Raw genomic sequence first — 20,510 nt, forward strand, 5'->3', positions numbered from 1 at the left:
TCTATTTGATTGTCAGTCAGAATTCAAGGAACAAACTTGGCAGCAATCCTTTTTATTCCCAAATCTCCCATTAAAATTTGCTGAACTGAGCTCTAAGATAACCCACTAATCTCTGACAGTTGATCAAATGTCTTTCGAGGGTCTGTGAGCACAAAAAGTCAAATTTTTTCAATATTTTTGTCAATTCGGGCAGTTGATGGACGTCCAGAATGAGGTTTGTCATCAATCGACATGTCGCCATCTTGAAATCAAGCAAACTACTCGTACACTTTAAGTTTTTCCCATAGTGTCATCTTGGTAAGCATTTGTAACAACCTGTTACAATTGGGCAGCATCAAGATCTTTCTTTCCAAAGTAATGAATTCTCCTGAGCCCAAAGCCACAGACCTATCACTGAATCAATCAATCAATCATTCTTTATTACAATATCATCAAGACATGTGATAGTCAAGGTACAAAATTAGCGATTTAAACTAAAGGCTTAATATTCTGCTTCAAATGTTCATGTTGTCCTGATGCAGTTGGTGTTTTCTATAAATTCTTGAAGAGTGTAGTAGACAGGTCTCTCAAGCAGCCACCTCTTAAGTTCCTTCTTCAGCTCCAGTCCTGTCAGGCTTCCCAGGGTTGGCGGGAGCAGGTTTTTTCAGTCTTCGGCCAGCATATGTTGGTGTTTTCTCCTTAAGGGATGTGCGATGTATTGGCAGGATGCATTGTGACGCATGCCGGGTATCATAGGAGTGGAGGTCTCTTCCTGTAGGGACATTTGTTCTGTCGACGTGCAGTATGGCTTCCTGTATGTAGAGAGCCACCACAGTCATTATTCCTAGTGTTTCGAATGCTTTTCGGCAGGACTCCCGCGGCCCAAGGTCTGCAAGGACCCTTATTGCTTTTTTTTGAAGGATAAGTATTCGGTTGACATTAGCAGCTGATGTTCCTCCCCATATAATGAGGCCATATCTGATATGGGCTTCTATTAGTGCATAATATGCTGTTTTTGCTGCTTGGGGGCCACCAATTTGTTTGATCCTTCGCACAACGTAAATACCTGAGCTGATCTTCGTGCACATGCTGTCTACGTGGTGATTCCAGGAAAGCTTATCATCCAAGGTTAGCCCGAGAAATTTCATATGTCTTTCCATCAGTACGCCTGGGGTCTCAAGAATTTCTTCTCTCTTCCTGCTGAAATTCATCTGGGATGTCTTGGAGGGGTTTACTGCTAGGTCATTTGCTTTACAGTATTGAAATGCTTTATTCAGAGCGGTTGCTGTGTCTGTGTAAAGATCATTTGCACTGGTGTTTTTGAGCAGTATCGTTGTATCGTCTGCATACATTACTGTCATTGTATTCGGGTTCTGAATATAGCTAGCAAAATCGTTTGTCAGCAGTATGAATAAGACTGGTCCCAGGACGGATCCTTGGGGCACACCACGTGTCACTGGCAATGGGTTGGAGCGGTGCTTGCTCGTGACACGGTTCTTGGTTTGTTGCAATTCTGTGACCTGCGTTCGCCCTTTCAGGTAGCTTATGAACCAGCTTTTTGACAAATGTCTTACTCCAAGGCCTTCTAGTTGGGAATGTAATCTGTTATGACCTGCAGAGTGCGTGAAGGTGTGTGCTACCACCTGTTCACCAAAGCCAGGGAGCAGCTGTTGGAGTCATACCCAGTACCTGAGATGTTGAGGACCAGGCTAGAGGAAGTGATATTGCAAGCCAAGATGTTACAATTAGGCAGCATCAAGCCTTTCCTCTCCAAAGTAATGAATCCTCCCGAGCCTAAAGCCATAGACCTATCTCTAAAGGTAAATTATGTTTGTTCTGTGTACTATTTAGTGGTTACCAGTTTCTGTAATACCTTGTTGCTTAGAATCAGCCTCACATATGGAAGTACTTGATTGATCTTTGCTTTTAATCAGTTATGAGTCTATTTTATTATTCCTGAGACTTCTGAAACAGAGGACTGTCAGAAAATCCAGGATGTGAAATGTCAATTTTATACAAGAAAAATAAACAAATAAAATTTGTTTGGATATAAAAAAGCTATAAATAAAATTGCTTTGTCTAAGTTTAATAAAATAATAATTAACTCCTATTACTCTATAACTTTTTCAGACATATTTATATTTACATATTGATAAATTAAATGAACTGTAGACCAAGAGATCATGTAGTCTTCTTTTTTAAATGTTAACAGTGTTTTAGATTGTAAAGTGAAACTTGACCAAAGAGAAATTAAAGCTATTCACAAAACATTGTAATTCTAATATAAACACATCGAACTGAACAAAACAAACATTGCTGCTAAGTACTCAGTGTTTAACCCCTTTCAATTGAAACCTAAAGCATGAACTCTTAAAACCTTTAAGAGAGAGTTTTTCTGATAGTAGCGCAAAAATCATCATTTGTCATTATATAACCATCCCCTAAAGGATATTGGTTTGTTTAATTCCGTTCAAAAGTTAGAATGGGGGGTGGGACTTTTGGGACACCCTGTATATATATATATATATATATATATATATATATATATATCCCGTATTAAAATAACTTATTAACTATTCTTCAATAAAAGAAAATGTACTAAATCCTAATCTATAATGTAAGCAATATGCCAATATTGATTTCAGTTAACTATTGTGATGCTTGTTAATGCAACTTCTGTAAGTTAATGTAGGAGGTTGGACAGAATATGTTATTTGTTGTAGAGCCAACGAACCACATCATAAGTAATTTCAACTTTTTGCAATGTGGTTCATGAAGATGTCAAATTAAAAAAGCTATTTGTAAGGTGATTTACACTTGTTTAAGGTGCTAATTTGTGAAAGTATATTATACTGAACTCATTTTTACCTGTGACAGTTTCGTATGTGTTGCAGCTTCTGAACGACTTGAACGCCCTGGACAACGATGAACATCTGACACCCCTCGGCTACCACCTGGCCAAACTGCCCATGGACCCCCAGACAGGCAAGATGATCCTGATGGGAGCTCTGTTTGCTGTGATAGACCCTGTGTTCTCTGTGGCTGCTAGTCTCAGCTTCAAAGACGCTTTTGTAGTTCCTATCGTAAGTCATTTTGTAACCAGTTCAAGAAATGTTCCTGAGGTATAAAAATACTGTGCTATTTTGCGGTTTTGCTTATTAAAACTGAACAATTAAGGATTAAATTATAATTTTTTGTGCCTCAATTCTTGTTTGGCAAAATACTTCTTTTACTATACTTTGATGTTAATTTCGTTTTATTTTTCTTATAATTGTATTTTTGTTAGTTGTTGTGCATTTTTTAGTCTATTCATTTCACTTCTTACTGAATGGTTGCAGATTTAATTAAATGCTGTATAAATGATTAGGTCAGTTAGTGTATGTGTTCACACATAAAACAGAAACAATTGATATAATATATGAAAATGGTAGGATTCCAGTTATTTTACAGTTCTAGATAAGCTTCACTCAGGTTTTTACCATAAACTATGAATTACACCTGCTTGATTAGACTGTGTGGATGTTGAAGGAAGAAGAGAAGGCATTCTTCAGAAAAAAGAAGGAATTGGCCATGGGCACCAAGAGTGATCACTTGGTGTTAGCCGAGGCCCTCACACGCTGGGAGGCAGAGAACCAGACCAACGGTGGCTGGAGGTTCACCAGAGAATACTACCTCAGTCCTAACACCCTCTCCATGCTCAAGTGAGTTGTTTGTGTCAGTCTTCTCTTGGCTGTTTTGTTTTATAATATGTTATTGACGATGGATGATTTGAGAGTAACAGGATATCAGGTATCTGTCATCATTATGTCACAAAAATAGAACACTACATTTCGAGAGTCGGAATCTATCCTCCTCTTCAGGTGAAAAACATTGATACATAACGTTAAGAATACACAAAAAGGAAACACTAATATGGCCAGTGTGCTAAAGTCAACCAGAACAAATTGTAGATAAAAAGAAATGAAGTACACTCTGAAGTCCAGAGTGGTCAGAAGAAGCACAAACCATATCACTGCACAACACATGCACCAGCACTGGGGAGAAAAGTCAATATCTGCACATCTCGTGGCAGAGCAGCACATCATCTGAAACAAAATACAGGATTGACACCTCTGTTTTCCATTTCACACTGTGTCGAAACATTTCTCACAATTAAATTACTGAAATGTTTTGGCCTTGTAGTGGACAGCCATCCTCATTCAACAGATATTAAGCTGTTGTTGGTTTTAAACTTCCAGTCCCGGAGTGGAACTTGGTGACAACAGTTTTGTTCTGATCAAAATTCGAGATCTTGAAACTGGTACATTAGTCAACAGACTTTCAACGGCAAAGATAAGTTAGCCTATCTGCTTTAGCCAGTTTCAATTTGACAAAATTTCTTTGAGTTTTTAATAAATGAATCGGTTTATCCGAAAGTGGTGCCAGGATGGTCAAACAGGAGTTGAAATAATCTTTCTAAATTAAAACTAAAAATAACTATAACACTCTTGAAGTATATTTCACTAGTATGTTGTCTATAGTGGCCAGGAATATCATTTATAATTCAAATTGAAATTTATTCATGTAAGTTTAATATATTATTTAAATTTAATTACATTTAAATCAGCACATAGTATAATATTTTTAATTGCATTTAATAAATAATATTTCTATTAATAGAGATATGAAGAAGCAGTTTGCCCACCACTTACATGACATGCGATTCCTGTCCACAAGTTACGTCAAGGACAGAGAAAGCAACCGAAACTCCCATAACATTGGACTCATCAAAGCCATTATCTGTGCTGGTCTCTACCCGAATGTTGCCATCGTCAAGTGAGTATTTTTTTAGATTTTTTGACACAATATGAGGTTTTTTCAGTGAAATTAAGGAATAGTTTTGTTGTTTAATTTTAGATTCATTATTAGGTTTGTTCTTAAATAAATTCACCTACACTTAAATGATCTGAATTTACCAAATATTAATTTTCGTTTCAAATTGAATACTGGATCTTTGCCTAAATATTTTAAAATAAAATACTTAACGTAACTTACTAAATACGAAAGTAAATAAGCCTAAACAATTCAAAATGTAGTAACCAGTACAGCAGAATGAAATGCATCACTTTGACACTGACATCACAAAAATGTAAAGTTGAACCTTAAACAAAGTGCTGCAACTGTGCAATATCCTTGAATCAAAACAAACTGCCAACTTCTGTATGATTTTCATTTATTTGTTGTTAGCTTACAATTTTGGCTGAAGAACTTCAGTTACACTTTATTTTGTCATTTATACTCATATATAAATATATGGATTGATTAAATTAATAAAATACATTTCACCATTGGCCACGAGTCCAGCAGTCTTGCTGGATGGATATTTTTCATAATTATACTGTTTAATAAGTTGGGCTGCAGGACTTGTCAAAGTCAAAATTTCAAACTGTTTTAATGGAAACCATTTTTTCCAAAATTATGCCTGATTTTTGTGACATATTCATTATATGTGTTACTTGTTAAAATCTGATGGACCGTTTCCAGGTTCTCAGTGTTCTGGTTCATAAATATTTACATAACAAGGTATGTAATGGGCTCTAATGAAATTTGAGGAGAAAATTACTCAATGAGGCCAAGTGCAGTGTAGTGTATTTATGTTATATATTGGATATGATCTAAAAAGGTATTGAAGAACTTAGTCTTGGAAGGGTTAAATAAAACAATTCTAATATAGTTAAAAGGTTTGAAAATATAAAAACCTACTATTACTTGGTCTAAAATTAGAAATTTTGGTGCCATTACCATTGAGATCTGATAAGAATCCTGAACAAAATTCGGTCAAGTCAGATTATTAACCCTATAAGTGGCAAAGTGGCGAAGTGGCAAGTGCCGTCACAGCCGTCGCTTCACATTTAAGGCTGTTGCTCCGCAACCATCCATTATTTTTAGGCCTAGTTTGAACTATCGTATTCTCCATGAAATTCTCTATACATATCATATAATATAGTGTGTATTCATGTTACTAATGTTTGCTGGCCTAAATGAATCCCAACAGTTTTCGTTTGACCTGGCGGCAGACGAGAGAACAGCTGTCTACTCGTCTCGTCACTGTTTTGTTTGGCGACTTTGCGTACTGTTATTGTCAGTATATTATTGTTTTTCGCGTTGTTTGTGTTACTGGTAAATGTTTAGGTTATTCGTTCGTCATGGAAAATGTTGGGGTACTTTGGGATTATACCGACCACACCAGTATGAGGAACACAAACATATAAATTTATAGAAAAAAAAATTATAGAACGAAAAAAGCAACTCTTCAATTACAAACTTACACGATTATTAATTGTTAATGGGTTTCCTGTGACGCCCAAAAATGCAGCAATATCAAGGATGAGTGAGTGAGCGTAGTGGATTTCCGCCTTCAGCGGTAACTGCCGACCGCCACGAATATTTTAGATTTAGGCAACTAGTCACGATCTTGTAAAAAAACTAATGGTCCCCTCTTCGCTCCTGGGTAAATCCCAAATTCTCATAGTGTCACCCATCACTTATCTATTACACACACAGTAAAACACCAAAGTACAAGAATGCGGCGCACCAGCTGAACGGGCGGCGAGATTCTGTAATCACGTTATCTACTAGACCGCTCGACTTTGACCTCTGTCTGAGGATGGGGAGGGGTTTTGCGATAAGACAATTCCTGTTTTATATTTACGAAATATATTGTGCTATGACAAAACTAAGCCATATAGGCCCTAGGCCTACACTACTAGTGAGTGACTAGTGACTCAAGTGACTCGGAGTAAAAAAAAAAACAAAAAAAAACAGTTTGTACATAGATAGATTTAGTTTTTCCCTTCTAACTTTTTTGTGTTCTTGTAAATAGAAAAAAATTCATAGGAAAGTAATTTGTTTAGAATAAAATTGTGTATATTCTGTGAATATGACATTATTTTGTAGCTCCAGTAGTAGTTTCAAAGTGACAGTAGAACTTAAAAATTATTTTTTCTAAAAGAAAAATCTTACACATCTACAATGATATTCAATCTGAAAATAAAAATATAAGGAACCAAAATATCATATTTATTCTTATTCTATAGTTCATAAGGAAAACACAAAAATATATATATGTTGCTAGGTTATCACTTAGACAATATTTTCTAAAAATAAGTTTAACGATCACGGCAATTTACCCGAAAACGGCCTGCCACTGAGACCACAAATGACCGCCACTTAAAGGGTTAAACTATACATTACGGACGTGCCTAGTCTAGAGTATATACTTACATCACAGCAGCAGCCTATAGCTCATGAAATATTCAGTAGGCTTAGGATAGTTAAAATGAAATGAAAAATATCTTTATTTTTGAGGTGGAGTTATCAGAAAGTTTCATAATACCACCATATGAAAAAGTTGTTCATGAAGTTTTAGGTTCTCTATAAGAGTGCCCTAAAAAGTGAGTGTTTAAATTTTGTAGATGTTTTGGGTTTACTGCAGGAGAAGTAATGTAGAAAAAACTTAATTTAACATATTTGAAGATTTTGTGTGTACTTAAATAGAAATTATAATTATGCACAAAAGTTATTCTACTTAAAAAAAAATATAAGTATAAAGCAAAGTATTGAGAGTATTTTCTTATAAACATACTAAGGTCAACCAGCAACGTAAAAATGTGGTTACAACATATATCAGATACAACAACATAATCATACACAAACCAAACTAGAATCAGCTTGGTACACCCGTCATATGGGCTGATTAACCACCATCATATGGTGGCGGTAAATTGGATTAAAAAAAGAATAACTATGATCTAGTGGGAACAACGGGAACTACTTGAAAGTGTTTCTTAACCATTCTGCTATATCTCACACCGTATTCAGGGGAGAGATTATTTATCACAAAACATTATTGTGAAAACTGTTTAGTGCCGTAGTGCTTCCCGTATGGCTATCAGTATTATTGCAGGTTACAAGTAACGCGCTCCCGAATTCATTGTGGGATTACAAGTCAAAGGGTTATTCTGCAGGCAGTATAATCAAATGACTGGTTTATATTGTTGCTTGCTAAACACAAACAAATAATTAAATTCTTATTCAATGGACACTTGTGTTAATCCACAGTGATTCGAGTGGTTTATTGAAAGTCTTTGTTACGGTTCAGCTGAGATTTCGCATGAGATATAATAGAAATTCTCTTTCAAGACTTCTATTAGAGCTTGGTATGAAAAGTTCAAGAACACTGACAGATTACACCTCAAGAAAAGTAATGGTAGATTCTGTGTCAGCGATGTGAAGATGTCTAGCGTGATCAACAGACGTCTATGAAGAGCTGAAACAAATCCATGAGACTTGCAACACTTGAGTTGAACATGAAACACTCAGCCGCATACAAAGTTCTCAAATACTTAAAATTCTGTGCATTCAAACTACAATTTTGCAAAATATTACCCCAAATTCTTTGAAAGGACTTTGCTGTAACTACTACGCTAGATAACGTTTATGATAATTGTCTGAAAAGAGTATTTCTCTGATGAGACTACTTTCCGTTTATCAGGTAATCAAACAAACAAATAGTAGGATTTGGGAGACTGAGAACACAATTGCTATGAAGAGCACACCAGGGATAGTGAAAAATTAAATGTTTTGTGTGAAAATTCTTACATTGATATGTGGAAGAACTTTCTCTTCCTGAACTATAAGAAGTACAGTCAAATGTAATTTTACAACACCATCCATTGGAATATGTTTGTTCGAGATTGTTTGGATGAAACATTCCCAAATCATGGGCTCAATATCTTGGTTTCCTAGGTCTCCAGATATTACCTACCCATGTGATTTTGTTTGTTTGTTTGGAGTTTTGTCAAGGATTGGGTGTATGCTAATGAATAAACACCAATGAAGAACTAGGAGAATGAATCAGGGTAGCGTTTGTTGAAATCGATGATCAAATGTTATTTTGTCTGTGGGTCGATCTGGAATGTAGAATTGATTATTTACATGCAAATAATGGAAAACATATCAAAATTAGGTTCATTTCTTCTCAAAAATCTCGAGAAATTGTCAATATTTTAGTTGTAATTTTTTAACTTTGAACCACAAATAAAGGTAATTAATGTTTGTTTTAAGTTGTAAAGATATTTTATTAACATCCTGTACTTTGTAGGATAGGCATAACAAATTTGCTATCAAAGGGTACTCAACGAGTAAATAAATAAACATATCTATCAAGTTTTTGTGTTCTGATATTGCAACACTTAACTGTATTTAGGTATCAACAGTTCTCGATAACACAGCTTTTTTCACTTAATTCTAGTACCAATATTTTGAAAGTATTTTGTTACAAAATATGGAATAAAATCAACAGAAGTACTTAAAATACACTTGAAAAGTTTTTATTTCACTATAAATATCATGACTAGCGATGTTCATAACTGATAATCCTCAATATGTCGATCGCTAAAACGTTTTATTGTCGTACTTTATGTATGAAGAAGCATAGTAGTTAACCAAATTAACATATAAACAGAATTAAAATATAAATCTGTAGTTTTATAAACAATATTTTCCTTACAGTTTGTTCTATCTATATTTATATTCACACATCCAGCGAATCTGCTGCATCTATTCTCAGATAAGAATTGATCGGCAGTACACATATTACAGATTACGGAAACTTGTTTTGTAATATTTTGTCTATAAAAGTACACATTTGATAACCAAATCAACAAATTATTGCAGTTTTGTAATTAATAATTTGCTTAGAATTCCTATTTCCTATGTCTATATGTGTTCTTGCTTGGCTGCATGTCTGCTGCATCTGCACGAACATCCATTGCTCTGCACGAAAGAGATGTTCGCTAATTTTTGTTTCTCCTTTAATTTGTGTCAAACAAATATGTCTTCCGTAAGAGAACATGTGTGTTTATATTTTAATGGCTAGATTTGCTTTAACGGTAACAAAACAAACCCTTTTAGCATATTTTATTCTAAGTTACAAATAATATGGGAATCGGATATAAACTTGTACTTTAGAATAGAGACAATAATTTTGGTATTGAGATGAGTAATATTTTTGATATTGTTTTATCCATAAATAATGATTTATTTAGGGGAATTTATATGAATCCCATAACTGTCTTTGTTTGTTCTACTCAGTTCAAACACATTACAATGTTTCTTCACAATTACTTTCAAGTTAGCCTACTTAGGTTAGCTTCAATTGTCATCTTGTAAATGTTCTCTGAGGGGATTTAAGAAATGTTTGTGCGTTTGGGAGTATTTTGTTCCGATTGGTAGAAAAGTGACCAATATCTACTAAATCGCAACAGTGGTATTATGTATTTATTTCATATACAGTAGTATGCTTTCAGGATTTCGGGAACAATACATTTTCTTCTTTATTACAACACCATTACAAGTTTTTATAAAAAATTTTACACACAAACACATTTGCATACCAAAGCATGCATATTTTTTAGATAGATTTTTGTATTTTAAAATATGCTATATAATTTCATCTGCTTTTTCTGATGTCAGAAATGTCAAGAAAACAAAGAAAGGTGATATACGGCAGAAGATATTTACACCAGAAGATGGTCCTGTAAGCTTGCACATACGCTCAATAAACAGCAACGAGCCGTTCTTCGAGGGACGGTTCCTGGTGTACCATCTCAAAATGAAGACCTCCAAGGTGTTCCTGCACGATACCACCATGGTGTTCGCCTTGGCTCTCATCTTCTTTGGGCACAACTTTGAGCTGTTCAAGGAGAATGGGATGGTGGTCATAGAGCTGTCTCCCAAAATACGCTTCACCTGTGCAACCTCCACTGCTCTCTTGGTGAAGGTAACAATTACAGAGTCACTCTGGGTGACTGTTTGTTAAGGGATTCCCTACTGAACTGTCCCCCAAAATAGGCTTCACATGTGCAACCTCCACTGCTTTCTTGGTGAAGGTAACAATTTCAGAGTCACTTTGGAAGGAGATAATATATAGACTGTTTGTTAAGGGATTACCTACTGAAAATGCTAACTCTGTGAATATGCCAGATTTTGTTTCAAAGTTTTCAAATGATTTTTAACTCAAATGAATGATTTTACAGTCAAGAGTGAAAAATATCCTTATATGTATATTTTATGGATAGTGATGAAAAAATTAGTGTCACTTAACAATTTATTGTATATATTTTGAGTATATATCAAGTGTTTAGTGAAGTGCTGTGGAACCATAGATGAGGTTTACAGTGTTTTTTATTTATAGGGCTAAAGAAAATAAATTTTAAATTTAAGTATAAAATCAATTTAGACATTATCTAAGTAAATTTTTCAGCAGATTTTGATATTTGGAATATTTCTAATAAACTGAGTTATTATCAAAAAGGAGTAAAAAAATTAAAATATTTAAAATCTTTAAAAAAATGTTTATTTACATTTGAAAGCTTAATAAAAAAGGACTACGTGATCTACAAGTCAATATTTCAGTACTTTTTCAAAATCAAAGGTCTTATTTCCTCACTACGGCAGACTCAATCAGTATTGTCTGCCATTTGGACAACAGTAACAAACTAGATTGTTGTTTGACAAATATGTCACTCTCACAAGATAAATATGGCCACAGTATGCAGTATACAAGGAATGGCTAGTATAATGTGGTGGCATATTCTGACAAAAAAGCGATGCGTGCGCGACGTGACCTTGAGTCGGTGGCTTCACCAGGTGGCTACTGCGATCTGGTGATAAAATCAGATAACAAGTGAATGCGAGCACAAACATGGAAGTTAAGTATGTTGCCGATAGAAGGAACCACTTTACAGACTAATCTACCTAAAGGCAATCAGTAATAGCAATGCATTTACGATAATACAAAAATACAAAGGCTAAAACGTCATATGACGTCCTTACTCATTATGTAGCGTTTACACGCACTCCTGTATAATGTCTGACATTCATGTGAATCTATTGTGACAACAGGACACAACTGATTCTAATGACCTGTTGGCAGGAGTTGAGGCAGAGATTAGACCAGCTGCTGGAGTACAAGGTAGCACACCCGGGCGTAACGGACTGGGACCAGAGCTCTGACGAGGGGAAGCTGCTCCGGTGAGTCAAAAATTGTTCATCTCTATACTAGGGATATGTCAGAACCAAATTCTCAATAAACATTTGGAACCAAGTTGATGGACAACATTTCACAATAAAATTTTAATAAATTTGTTGCAGCACTAATTATTGGCCAGCCCCAATAAGGGGGTGTACTTCTGCTTGGTTTATATCTGCCAGTAGAACCGACACTGATACAGGAAAACCAAGTACAGCATGTGTCACTTATATCTGGGCAACACAATAGATGTCCTGGAGTGGCACATCATCAACTGCAAATGTTAAGATGTTGGATTAAAAAGGACTGGTTGATAGGTCTAATTGTCTAGTTGGAGTGGGTGGGGCTCCCTAAACTTTAAAGGCTTTTTGAAACCTAAAAATGAGGGAGTACTGCTGGTCTCCCATGCCCACTTAGATTGGAATTGTCTGGAGCAAACCTAGCCTTTCCTTCTTTCAAGGTGACGTGTCTGAGATGTCCATTATTCCATTATTCCGTAATGTCCATTATTCCTCTTCATTGGATCTCGACAGTAGGTGGAGGCCTTTACCTCCAATCTTACCAATCCTGTGACTTTGTTAGGAGCACATGAGGCCTTTAAAGACTAATTGCAATGAGAAGTTTCCTAATCTTCCTATCCGATATTAGACAGAAGTCATGCTCATATCCTACCATTTCAACATGTTAATTTGGATTTGCAGACTCACTGTTGTTACTGCTAGAGGAAATCAATATCCGTTTGTTTAACTCTTGCTCAGTGTAATAGTAGATCTGTCATTTAAAGATCTACTTTTTAAGTCTATTGTTAATGCTGCAAAATAACTGCCTTTTTCTTTTTTAATAACAATGGTGTTTTGTCTGCAATATTTTTGTGCTGAAGGTAATTCAAAATAATTAAAAATATAGCATCAGTTCATGGCTTTCAAGTAGCAATCTCGTTAAGGAAGAAAAGAACCAGGTGGCGCTGTTACCGACTGAGCTGAGAACATTGGTATGAAAAGTACAACTTTGTCTTTATAGCATAACTTTGTTAGTTAGAGTGAATTACTTTCACAACTTGGCAAAAAACATGGTTTGTAGGATTTAGACAAAAATGTATGCAAATCATAATGAACTATGTAACAGTAAATTGTATGGTATGTTGTCATTCATTTCAGTGTTTAACCCTTTTAGCGCTAGTCATTTTTTCCATAGACTTGCCAAAAAGCTCAGTGTGATAATAAACCGTAGTGCATATTTGAGGAAAAATAAATCTAATTTTCCTATTTTTAAAGATAATTTCGAGTTTTTTTAATAGTTCACAAATATGTGTACTTTTAGATGTGAACCTGATAACATTTCGTCATATTATAAGCGAGTTAAAATAATTTCTCGAGCTGTTCGATATACCGGACGTTGGGCATTTTAGCTACACCACCTGTGTCCGAAATATTGGTGGACGCTGGAGCTAAAAGGATTAACACTGACAAATTTGAAAATAGTAACACACTGCACATTTCATTCATTTAGGTGCAGTGTAGAGTGGCAGTGGAATGGCCAATATGTATGGTAAATATTTTTTAAACATTTGCTATACATTTTTTGTGATAAATACAGTAACAGTAAAATTTCACATGTTGTGCAGGGCAATAGCTGAACTGATATCTCACGAGGATGAGAAGCTAAGTATGGTAGATGAGAGTGATGAGGACGAGGACGAGGATGAGGATGAAGATTTCCCAGACTACACAGAGGACCGATACTCTCAGGGTTCATCCAACAGTTACCGCAGTGACTACGGTCGTGCCAGTACCTCTGGGGTCACCCCATTCCCTCGGTTTTGAGGTCTCCACACACAGACACACTCCACCTACCTATTTTGGATCCATGAACCTGTGAACCGAGTTCAATCAATAAAATTATTTCTCTTTATGAAAACAATGGATATGAAATGTTCAGAAATTAAAATTAAGATTTTGTTAATACAGTTAATACTGCACAGTTAATCTGATTTATTTAACTGTAAGGAAAAGTGACTTATGTTAAAAATTTCAATATGGATATGTTATTTATTTATTTGAGAAACTTCCATTGTTTTACTGTTGTAATAGTAATGTTAAGAACAGTAATATTTCTAATTTGTTTTAATTTTTGATCAAACTCTGAATGTAACTTTATAAACCTGGATCTGTGTTATTACCAAAGGAATTTGAGATCATTTTTGTTGTGAATGATCTGTTTAAATTTATAGTGTTTTATAGAATCCTATGAAATAATATGAATGTATTTTTTTATGTGGATGTGTATTATTTGTTGACCTCTGATCCCTTTAATTACCTAATAAGCGTATTAATATGCATTAAATATGTAATTTTTCTTCGTTCTTTAATCAGTCAACCAATTTTATTGTTCTTTTACTCGTAGAACTGTTAGTTGTTTGTAAGATAGTATATGTCATATGTACAGTTATAAAACTATGTTAAATTACATTTTTGGTGGCGCATTACTAAAAAAAGTTAAATTTGTATCAATGCTAAAACATTTTTAGAACACATATTACTTGCTTGGTATAGGTTAAAAAATACCAAATAAATGTTATTTTTCTTTTAGTCAAAAAATTTAAAATGCGGCTTATTAGTCACCGGTTAATCATGTCACAGTATAAGAAAGATTACAAAATTTGCAACCTTGTGTCGACCGGAAGAGGGCACCTTTCCACAGGACTAATTATCTACCATGGATCTGCCACTAGATTTCCCCTACCCAAACCTAATCAGGTTTGACAGGAAAAGATAAACTAATAATTTAGATAGTTCCCTAACTACAACACTTCAGCCTAGACAATCTACATACACTTCTATCCGGCCTACTCTATACGATAGCTGCATGACTCTGACACAACCTCCGTTCTCCGCTTGCTAACCTAAGCAGGAATGATCCTACCAGAACCTGTCCAGTAGAATTCCAGATAGTAGGAGGCTCCCATTGTTAAAGCTATGACCTAAAAGTCGGCACAGCTGATTATCGTGTTCGCGGCTACTGATAGATTACGCGCCAAATTCAAATCTATAATGGCACTCACCGCAAATTGAACAACACAGTAAACATGTTAAAATGAACTAGTAAATATATTGAATTAAGGTGGAATTGCCTTTTAAATAAGTAAGTTCTAAAATTCAATTGCAGTAGATTGCTTTGGTATAATTTAAAACAAAATTTGAAAAACATCGAGGCATTCAACACCGGTAACACGCCAAATGAAAACCTTCCCACCACTACGTACACGATGCCATTGCCAGCTCCAGAGAAAAAGTTTTCCTAGCATCACAAATATCTCAAATTTAAATCTGTGAAGACTGTGCCTGTATATTTCAAAGCGCTAGTTTTAATATTTAAATAAATGTTTAAAATAATGTACCTATGGGTATAGTCTACACATGGAGACTATACAGAAAATCTTCAGTCCTAAGACGAAAATAACCACCACCCCTCCTCCACGGGTCTACAGCTATAGTCTGGTGAGATATGACATACACAAAAACTAACAGTAAAATTCTAAACCTTGAAATATTAATAACAAAAACAAAAAATCAATTTAAAACATCATTATTTTACAAGAAGTCTTTCAGTGGACTGTGTTTGAATTATAATTCAAATCATACTCAATATGTTAACATCAAATCAATATAATGTTTGTTCAAGAAGATTAATAATTTAGAGGCAGATAACTGAGATAATATTTTTAAAGAAATGGATACTAGAGCAGCCCACACAAAAATAGTTAAATGAGATTTGAAGCAATGTTGTCAGACAACAACATGTTTTGCTGCTATGACTCACTGTAACAACTCTTTTTATTCCAAGAGATGATAGGATTAATTAGTAATCTTTTATGCTTGTAAAACAGGCAATAATATAGGGTGCGGGATGTAGAGGGGGAATTCAGATGCACCATCCATCTGGCTTTTTTTGGTACGGGCTGAATTTTTTATTAAAATAACCATTTAAGATTAATTATATAGCTGAAACTTAAAATAAAACTTAAAAGTAGATTAAAAAGAAGACAATCCAGATAATATGTATTTCATATGTGAAGGGAACATCAGAAAAATCCGTAAAATAAATTGTAAATATAAAACTCATTCATCTAATAATCTATGAAGTTACTTGACTAAATTAGAAACAAACAACAGTGAGCAAGAAAGTGATAGATAAAATGGTTTGTGGATGCAAAAATTCATAGTATTTCTCAACCATAATAAATTTTAGTGATATTTTTCTACCGTTGATAAAAGAAGAAATCCAGTCCAAATTTCTGAGTTGTAAACAGTATTTTCCCTCAATAATTTTATAATTTATAAATTTCTGGTCATCATTATTAGTTATGAATTTTATTTTAATTGCTTTATCATATGGCTTCCGTTTATACTTCATAACTTTACTGATGATGCTCTAACCGGTGTAGTATGTACACAAATAAAAGCCTTCATAAATACATATTGGCCTACCATAGGACTCCTGACATGCTTAATTGATTTTCGGACACTTAGATTCACTATTATCTGGTTGATGAACACAAATGTACTTACTCATCAAAAGCCATAGTACATACCAACAATGGCTTTGTTTGAGTGAACAGCAACAAGACAATGCTCATTAGTTGTTATTTAACATTTGAAGTTAAAGTTAGCTAGTTAAAAGCTTGACAAATATCCAGGACGAGATTGAAAATCTAAAGTTTGCTCTTTGCAAAACAGTTGCAAGGTTTAACAGAGAGTAGTAAAACAGCACTTTACAAATAGGTTCACCCCCACGGATGATCCAACGTGTCATATGAACATACTTCCGCAGACCCTTTACTGCATTCCTGCCACCTTCTTTCCCCTGGCAGTCAGACAGTAAATAGGCCATTAACTCATCCAAGAGCCTTTACCACCATGGAGCACTGATAAGGCGATTGAATAGGGATTATTTTCATGTCCCCAGACAAGTATTGATAAATGTTTATTTGCATAGACACCACATAATTCTGTCTGCCAATTGCTCGTACCTCATGTCTGAGTCCTTGTGTTTTATTGTTATACTGATCCTTGATTATCTGTGAAAAGGAGAAAATGGTATGGTTCTTTGTTTGAAGTTTGTCTTTGACGATGGAAGGATTGTGAAGGAAACAGGATTTTTCAGGACATTTTCCATCGTTCAGTGATACAAGAAATCACTGGTGTTACTGATTTTGTTCGGAAAAATCCTGTTTCCTTCATGGTATGGGTAACCATTTTCCTTTCGTACTTTGAAGCCTTTAGTCAGAATTTGTGGATCCAAGTTATACATTCATTAATTTGATCCACACCAGACTTTAATTATATGAGGATCAACTTTATCATTTTATGAATTGTTTTACCGGACCATGTTAAACTGTTTACTCTCGTTTCCATCAGCATCCTAATGCCAAAGTAGGTTCAGGTTAATGCAGATCCATACAAGGGTGGACATCGGCACTCCAGCCATTTTTGCCAACCAAGGATCTGCCCAACTGACTTGCGAAAAAGATCAACACCCACCTCTTCAGTTTTGGCAACTTCTGATGGAGACTTAAAAGCACAACTGGATCTTTCTCTCCTTTTGGGCGGCTTTCCTCCTCTCAGTGAAGTAAGGAGTTAAGCAACTACTCTCAATGGGATCTACTGTTCTGGGATGGAAGTACAATTTTTGTAAGTTGTAAATATACCAAACATTGCTAGGGGTCCACCGCCGATCTCTGGACCCCCCCCCCCTCTATATTGAGAGACTATGGATGACAGGTTGACACAGAGTGCCCGATTTTTAACATGCACCACAGCATTTCACCGCAAGTGTACAATTTTTATTTAGGGAACGCTCTGGGTCAAGGGCTGAGTAATCTTAGCGTAATAACTTTCCCATCTCGCGCAAACAACAGATTCTACCGGTCAAAGCAGTTTCCGCTGACAACCAGACGACACAGAACACTGGGTATTATCAGTGTATGGGACATCTAAAACTAAAATTTTTACCTCCATTGAGACAAACTGCTAACGATCGGAACTATTAATTTCCTTTCACTTACCAATTTTTGTTCTTACGCCTGATTTGGGCCGAAATTTAGAGCAGCTCAGGCTGTCGGATACAACAAAGAGCGCTCCGTTGTTTGAGTTTTAGTTTTATAAATTAACAAATAATATCGGGGGAGGGGGTTAACTGATTCATTAACCCCCCCCCCCCCACTGTTGTAATTAATCTTTGATACAATAACACTCGCTAACTCAGGCTATCGTATGGACAACGCAGAGTGCAATGTCAAATACAAAGTGAAAATGTAACAAAAACGATCTAGGGGAAGTCAACCGATTTTTGAGCAGGAAAATTTAAACCAATTTTGAAACTCAAGCTATCGCGTAGACAACACAAGGTATTCGGTGAAACATGGAATTAAAAAAGGCTCGAAAACACCTAGGAAGAGTTTTAACTGAATTTAGGGCAGAAAAATATTTACTAATTTAGTGCATAGCAAATCAAGCTATCGTTCAAACAACGCAGAGTGCGCTGTGAAACATGAAAGTGAAAATGCCTAGGCGGAATTCTAACATTTCACGATCCTCCTTTGACGTAGCATTGTCCGGGTACGAGACTTCACTCACTACCGGTGGGGTAAGAAGGTACGCGGTACGGAAGACGGTACCGGGGCAGGCACTGGACAACACTAGAGCGGCAAGTCTGCTAACTGGGATACAATTTCTTCTACATAACGTTAAAGTTCTTTTTCGGAGATGTTCAGCTGAACTACAGAGGTAAACATGGTGTTGTCCAAAGGATGAACATCCAGGACACACACGCATACGTGATCAATGCCGATTTTTTTAATCGCCTGGTCAAGAATAAGGGTTAAAGTTGCAATTTAGTAACAGCTTTGTCTCATATAATTCTAAAATTACATACTATTAAACAGTACATCTGCCCCTATGATATATAACAGTTTGATCTTAATCGAATCACAAATTTCTGAGTTATGAATTTTCAATGTTTCAGTTTGGTTTAAAAACTCATTTAGTCGATGAGAAGATTCTTTTCAGGTCGCCTCTTACAATTATGCAGGGGCTACGTCGGGAGTATTGTGAAGAATCCACGATCCACCCTCGTGCGATATATAGAGAGTAAAATATATATTAGTCTCCACGGTGACGTCATAGGATTAATATGTTGAGATCTTGTCACCGATTCCATGGCGTCTACGTGAAAGTCACAGATGCCATTTAAAAGATTACCTCACTTACCTCGCTGATGCGTGAAAGTTAACATCACTGACATGTCATTGACCAGATGACATTTAATAAATATTTGTTACTCACTCAACTCGATAACCTCACCGTGAAGGTCATTGTTTAATATGGGTAGAATATGTAGAGGTTACCTCAGTGATATGCCATTGACCACATCACTTTGTGCCTTGAATATGTTATGTTTGGTAGAATAAGTAGAGGTTAACTCAGTGACATACCATTGACCACATTACTTGGTACCTTGAATATTTGTTACCTACTCGTCCCGATAACCTCAATGTGAAGGCCACTGTTTAATATGGGTAGAATAGGTAGAGGTTAACTCAGTGACATGCCATTGACCCCATCAATTTGTGCCTTGAATATTTATTACCTACTCGTCCCGATAACCTCAATGTGAAGGTCAATGTTTAATATAGGTAGAATAAGTAGAGGTTACCTCAGTGACATACCATTGCACACATGAATACCTCGAATATTTGTTACCTATTTGTCCCGATAACCTCAATGTGAAGGCCACTGTTTAATATGGGTAGAATAGGTAGAGGTTACCTCAGTGACATGCCATTGACCCCATCAATTTGTGCCTTGAATATTTATTACCTACTCGTCCCGATAACCTCAATGTGAAGGTCAATGTTTAATATAGGTAGAATAAGTAGAGGTTACCTAAGTGACATACCATTGCACACATGGATACCTCGAATATTTGTTACCTATTTATCCCGATAACCTCAATGTGAAGGCCACTGTTTAATATGGGTAGAATAGGTAGTGGTTATCTCAGTGACATGCCATTGACCACATCACTTTGTGCCTTGAATATTTATTACCTACTCGTCCCGATAGCCTCAATGTGAAGGTCAATGTTTAATATAGGTAGAATAAGTAGAGGTTACCTAAGTGACATACCATTGCACACATGAATACCTCGAATATTTGTTACCTATTTGTCCCGATAACCTCAATGTGAAGGCCACTGTTTAATATGGGTAGAATAGGTAGTGGTTATCTCAGTGACATGCCATTGACCACATTACTTTGTGCCTTGAATATTTATTACCTACTCGTCCCGATAGCCTCAATGTGAAGGTCAATGTTTAATATAGGTAGAATAAGTAGAGGTTACCTCAGTGACATGCCATTGCCCACATGAATACCTCGAATATTTGTTACCTATTTGT

The 20,510-nt window shown here is 35.6% G+C and overlaps 1 protein-coding gene across 2 annotated transcripts in view; it reads left to right on the forward strand.

Moving 5' to 3' along the window:
- LOC124363037 (ATP-dependent DNA/RNA helicase DHX36-like) overlaps nucleotides 1-14,325 on the forward strand; it is a 59,009-nt gene extending 44,684 nt beyond the window's left edge. For both annotated transcript variants that reach the window (XM_046818100.1, XM_046818101.1), the window contains exons 14-20: nucleotides 1,598-1,799; nucleotides 2,874-3,062; nucleotides 3,508-3,680; nucleotides 4,639-4,794; nucleotides 10,495-10,801; nucleotides 11,957-12,054; nucleotides 13,677-14,325. In XM_046818100.1, coding sequence (XP_046674056.1) covers nucleotides 1,598-1,799; nucleotides 2,874-3,062; nucleotides 3,508-3,680; nucleotides 4,639-4,794; nucleotides 10,495-10,801; nucleotides 11,957-12,054; nucleotides 13,677-13,875 — 1,324 coding nt within the window. In that variant the 3' untranslated portion in view covers nucleotides 13,876-14,325. The remainder of the gene's footprint in view (nucleotides 1-1,597; nucleotides 1,800-2,873; nucleotides 3,063-3,507; nucleotides 3,681-4,638; nucleotides 4,795-10,494; nucleotides 10,802-11,956; nucleotides 12,055-13,676) is intronic.
- The last annotated feature ends 6,185 nt before the right edge of the window (nucleotides 14,326-20,510 follow it).

Source organism: Homalodisca vitripennis, chromosome 5, assembly GCF_021130785.1.
Source record: "Homalodisca vitripennis isolate AUS2020 chromosome 5, UT_GWSS_2.1, whole genome shotgun sequence".
NCBI lineage: Eukaryota > Metazoa > Arthropoda > Insecta > Hemiptera > Cicadellidae > Homalodisca > Homalodisca vitripennis.